Raw genomic sequence first — 5,844 nt, 5'->3', positions numbered from 1 at the left:
GTGAGCGAGCGGCTGTGTGGTGTTTAGTTGCCGACTGAGGTTAAACCACGACACCTAGAAATTATATTCTAAAACCAGCTTAATATATTTGTAGCAGAATTGTAGTATGGATTAAGGTTTCTTTTGCTGTTACAGCTCAGTTGTTTTCTAGAAATTTTGTAAAACAAGTCTAACTGCTGAAGTTACTTAACTTCAAATTAATGAAGTAATACCAAAATAGAGTAAAAGTACCGGGGGTTATGAGCTTTGGAAAGACTTTTGACTGTCCAAAACCAATCCTGTTCAGACATGCAGTGCTTGTTGCTGTTTTCAGTTTGGGCGCTATGTAATCTTTTGTTTAAACTTCAAAATAGTCATACAGCTCTCCTTTCTTCTCAGATCGAGACTCTGAGATATGATCTTCAGGCTGCACTGGATGAGTTACAGGATGTGAAAGAGGAACGCTCTTTTTACCAAAATAAGTCTGACAGACTAAACCAAGAACTTAATCATGTCTTAGGAGGGCATGAAAACCGTATCATCGACGTAGATGCTCTATGTATGGAGAACAGGTGAGTGCATTGCAAACCTTACTGTTTCCCTAGAACAAGTAGGGTATTCCTTTAACAGGAGCATCAGGAAGTCAGTCACAACAAAACTTTAAAGAAAATGTATCCAAGAATAAAAGTTAAGAGATTTTGGTAATTTTTGTCTGTTTTGTTTGTACTGTAGCTAACCATCAAATAATATTGAGAAAGTTAGGCTGCAGGAAATTACCAATGTTTTATTTGGCTACAGAGATGTCAGTGATATTCCCAAATAGAGCTAAACAAGGAAAAGGAAGAGAAGTGCAGACTTTTTATTCCCATCACTGTATGGCACCAAAAGCAAGAATATTAAAAACCAATGTCTTCAGAAACTCATAGTGAGCTGTAATGGGCTAATCTTGGATTGGAAACAGGGACTTTGAGTACCCTGAGTTAACAGTTTCGGACATAATTCTCACCACAGGGAGAGGTTGTCAACATGGAGTGATTTGCCAACAAAAGTAGCTGGTGAAATCACCCATGTAGATATTCTTGCCACTTCCTTGGGAAGAGAATGTGTTTTATGGTCTCTGCCAAGGACAACAGAGAGGAGTCACCGACAGAGCCATAGCAGATATCTCCCTTAATGTCAACAATTACCTTAAAGTGAAATAGATCTTGTAAGACACTTTCCATTTACAGAGACTTATGCTTCAGGTAGGAAAGTGTAATACCAAAGGCATTACTTCCTCCCAGCAGCTCCAGGGTTTTTTTTCTTTTCTGCGTGGCCTACAGAGTTCTGTATCAATTTAAGCCCCCTGCTCCCCTGACAGTGATAGGATTTTTTTCTCTAAAATAGTTAAATTGTCACAAACCCTAATACAGCTGCAGTTGCACTACATAAAGGAGGATAGTTTATAAACCCTTTATACATGAAAAAGATATTTTCCTATGTTGAAATAGCCGTCTAATCCAAGTCTATAAACTCTACTAGGAAGAACCATACTGTTTCAGTTAACTGTATACCATTTTTCAACTATACTGTTAAATATTCTACTTTGTGATTGCTAATGAGAAGTGCCATGTAAGTACTGGATATTGCAATGCAAAAGTTCTGCATAGTTGAGTCTTGTGTTGACATATATACAAATCTTCATGTGTCCGTCTCACAAACCTTCAAGTACAGAGGACACGAGTAAATGCTTCCTGACTATTTCCTCTAGACATAAATATATCCTTTTAGCTTCCCTCCCCAAAAACCTGAGGACCGATATAAAAATGGTTGTCAGCATGCTTGACAAATCTAACAGAAGGGCAGTCTCCTTTTCTGATGCAATTTGTTTCCCTACTTAAAGATGGGGTCAAGAGCAGTAAGATTTTGTTATTTTATCCCTCACAAAACTGCAGAGGGAAAAGAACTCTCAGTAGTTCAAAGAGAGGACATGCCAAATAGTAAAGAGGAGTGCTTGAGGCTGTACTTGAAGGTAACATGAGGTAAAGGATTACATTTCTTTTTCAGGTATCTTCAAGAGAGATTAAAACAACTTCAAGAGGAAGTCAACCTTCTTAAATCTAATATTACTAAATATAAGGTAAGATCCTCTTAGTGTATCATCTAAACTGTGCTTTGTTGTTCATGGAGGTTATTGTTCATTCTCATGTTCATATGCATTTAAAGAACAAAATTGTGTCTTCAAAGAAAAATCCACCATTAACATTCTGACGATATTAGTATGTATGCATATTACATGCTTAGTCTTCCTTGTAGGCTTCTTAGCTGATGTAGTACAAAGGGATACCCATTAAGAGTATTTTGAAAAATGAATTAAATACCTTTTTTTAGGTTCTGTGGGGGGACCCTCCTCCCGCTGGGGAGGGTCATCAGCCTTCCAGCCCGCTGGTAGGTGAAAAGTAGCAGGTTATGCAGTGTGTGGTGAATGACTGCAACTGTGTTGTCATCACAAGCAGGTCTTGTCTCCCTGTTCCCTAATGGCCACACTGTTTCTTCGTGTGTCTTAATGATTGCTAAATCTTCATTGTTCTTCCATTCCTGGGTGAAGATATATGCTGTTTTGCATGAAACCTTTGGGTCTGAATCCTGAGGGCAAAATATTCTTGCTCTTCCCTGAAGTCAAGCACTCTGTTTTCTTCTGCAAGTGATTTTGGGGTGTGGGAAGGGAGGGCTGCTTGTCAGGCCCTGAGAAGGGTTGTCTTAAGACTGTCAATAGGACTTCTTAACCATTTAGGTTCACTATGAAGCAGTCACAGCACTAATTGCTTTTTGTGCATGAGCAAAGCTCCTCAAAGTACCAAGTTCATTTCAGTGTCTGTTCACACTTACGACTTGGGTCTCGGAGTGTGAGTTGGTTTATTGGTGAGCACTGAGCATCTTGATGGTCTGGTGGGTTTCACAGAACTGTAATTGTTTTGGAAGAGCTGGACTTCTGTAGCAGCATCATTCTGCTACTAATTCCTGAAAGTCAGTATTTGCTACTAAAGGGGCTTCTAGAAACTCTGACAGAGGAGTTTGAGATTTCCCTTTGAAGCCTATCTAAAGAAACATTGGGGAAAGTCTGATTTTGTTCCCAGCTGGTATTCTCTACAGGATACTGCAGTATCTTCACTGGCACTCAGCAGATTATTAAAAAAATAGGCAAGTCTTAAAAATGCATTGGGGGAGTGGGTGGGAGAGACTACAATAAAGTGATTGCAATGAAACAGAATGAGTCTTCGTAACATTGCAGACTGTTTTGGCTGGAGAATAATACTCCAGGAGAGTCACAATCCCTTAGGTTACTGTGGGTGTAAGCTCCAGGCCCTGCAGAGTTGTTCTGGGACCAAAATCCAAACTTCTAGATTCTTTACTCCTAATGAAAGGATTTGTTGGCTACTGTTTTTCTAAATAAGATATTTGTTGTTTCCTTAGAATGCACTAGAGAGACGAAAAAATTCAAAGACTCATAGTAGATCCAGTAGCAGTGCTCTGACTGGAGTCCTGTCTGCAAAGCAAGGTATTGCATAAATGCAGCATAGTGTTGCATATCCCATTGAATTCCTTCCATCTTACCTCTTAATTTCAGTAACCTTTTCCTCACCAACCAAACCAAAATCTTTCTTCTCTTTCCTGTTTATTATCATGTGCTAATTTTTGTCCTTTTCTCAGTTGACTTGACAATATAAAATTTGCCTCTTGAGTACTGCTTCTCCGTTTGTTACTCTTTTGCCATTCATTCTCTCCCCTGTCAGTTTTATCAAATTTTTTTTTGATCTCTAAACCTCTCTGCAACTTTGACCCTGAAAAATCACTTCTTTATTCATCTCTTTGCTCTGCTAACAATGGCAATCACAGTTCATATTCCAATGAAAAATAGACTGGGTGGTAGAGGAGGGGCCCTAAGTCAAGTTTTCTGCTCATGTTCTTGGAAGCTTTACATTCAGATGTTTCGCAAGAAATCCTTTTGTCCCATGTTTCTTCATGGGATTGCAAAATGGAGTAATCTCTTTTTCCCCCTTCAAAGAAAATATCAAGATTAGGAAAGAAAGGAGACGAGAAAATTCTTTGAGACAAAGAGGCACCCTACTGTTTAGGTGTGGTGTTTTCGATTAGGAAAGAAAGGAGACGAGAAAATTCTTTGAGACAAAGAGGCACCCTACTGTTTAGGTGTTGGTGTTTTCATACACACACAAGATCAATAGTATTTGTCATGGTAGGTTGAAACTCACTTTTCTGGTTTTGACTTGTCTTCTGTCCTCTTCTCCATGTACTTGTATACATTTTTTATATATATATATATATATTAAAAAAAAAAAATTAAAGGGGCAGAGCCAGATTCTAGTTACAGAAGTTAGTGATACTAGTGAACCTCCTGATGTGGTTGAGAGGTACAGGCTCTAAGCTGCAGAGGAAGAGTTCATGGGTGACTGTATTTTCACATCAGTCTTAAATAACCTGAAGGATACAATAATTCTAAAAAGTAATATAAAAGCTTCCTTGTGGGCTTATGTTTTAATGTAAGTGGGAGAGAAATGACCGATTTTTACCAATCTGTAGGTCTGTAGAAGAATGAGTTTGTTTCTTTCTGAATGAAAATAATTTTCCAAAAGCAGAATTAAGTTAACAGAAGATATGTCTGCTTATACTTGTTCTGGCAATTGCTGTGGAATAACGATGAGCTTAGAAAGCCACCATCTTTATGCCAGCTAGAGATTATATTTCTGGTCTTTTGGCTTTGTTTATTAATTGAAGGAAAAAAATAGGTATTCATTTAAGTAATGAGAGTAGTTGTTTAATGCTAAGTAAATGCTTTTGTCACATCTCTGTGCATGAGAAGCCAAAACTCATTTGTGTTTTTAACATTATAGTCCAAGAGTTGTTGTCGGAGGATCATGGATGTAGCCTACCAGCCACACCACAGTCCATTTCAGATCTCAAATCACTGGCCACTGCATTGTTGGAAACTATCCATGAAAAAAACATGGTCATACAACACCAAAGGCAAACCAACAAGTAGGTAGCATGACTTCTAAGTAAAATAGAACTTACCAAGCAATGGAAAAGTCATAGTTTTGGGGGAGTTTCAGGGAAATGGGAAGGAAGGTCCATTTTCACAGAAAATTTATTGTCATTGTTAACTGGTGATCTTAACTAATCTTTAGTTTTTAAGATCAGATGTGTGTTTAGAGAAAAATTACGTTTTCAAAGTAAAGTCTGGGGTTGACACAGACCTGTCTGCCTCTGCTAGGCAAGGATTGGTTTGCTGCTCAGGTTGAAGACAAACCATAATAACACTGGGAGGACTTCTAGCAGGTAGTCTGCAGGGAGGGCTAAAGAAAAGCTGCCGGGAGGAAGGACACCCTTGAACTGGAGGAGAAGATATGTGATAATTGGTTGTTAATGTAGGAATTTGCTAATGAACACTGATGGGAATAGTAAATGTTGCACCTAGGAAAGGGTCTGAAAAGATTTAGTGTAACATTTGTCACAGGCTAGTGGCCTATGTGTCATACAAATGATAGCTGTTGCTCCTACAGTTACTTTGCCAAAAGTTGTAGGAGATAAACACAGTTGGATCGCTACTATATGATTTTTTAAAAATCTGAACTGAACTTTCAAGGAGAATTTGTTTACTCTTAGCTGTTCTACTCATCAGTAGAATTCTTTGTGTCTCGCACAGCTCCTATCATGGCAGAATATAATCATTTTTGACACATTTTCTGACATTCTGATATTATTGTCCTTATACAGTGTATGAAAATCAGAGCTAGGAAGTGTTCCTTGATTCTGCACTCAGTTTTTTTTACTTTTTTTTTTTTTTTTTTAAACACTGGGTCACTAATG

General features: G+C 38.2%; 1 protein-coding gene across 2 annotated transcripts in view; it reads left to right on the top strand.

Moving 5' to 3' along the window:
* The window catches only part of CCDC149 (coiled-coil domain containing 149), a 46,141-nt gene that overhangs the window by 20,614 nt on the left and 19,683 nt on the right, over positions 1–5,844 (top strand). The window contains exons 5-9 of one of the 2 annotated variants that reach the window (XM_019470215.1): positions 379–551; positions 2,026–2,098; positions 2,350–2,406; positions 3,433–3,517; positions 4,869–5,013. In XM_019470215.1, coding sequence (XP_019325760.1) covers positions 379–551; positions 2,026–2,098; positions 2,350–2,406; positions 3,433–3,517; positions 4,869–5,013 — 533 coding nt within the window. The remainder of the gene's footprint in view (positions 1–378; positions 552–2,025; positions 2,099–2,349; positions 2,407–3,432; positions 3,518–4,868; positions 5,014–5,844) is intronic. The other variant, XM_019470216.1, reaches the window with a different exon arrangement.

The sequence above is a fragment of the Aptenodytes forsteri genome, unplaced genomic scaffold (genome assembly GCF_000699145.1).
Source record: "Aptenodytes forsteri isolate BGI_AS27 unplaced genomic scaffold, ASM69914v1 Scaffold333, whole genome shotgun sequence".
Lineage (NCBI taxonomy): Eukaryota > Metazoa > Chordata > Aves > Sphenisciformes > Spheniscidae > Aptenodytes > Aptenodytes forsteri.
The sequence above is the reverse complement of the archived record's forward strand: the minus strand, read 5'-3'. Positions and strand labels throughout refer to the sequence as shown.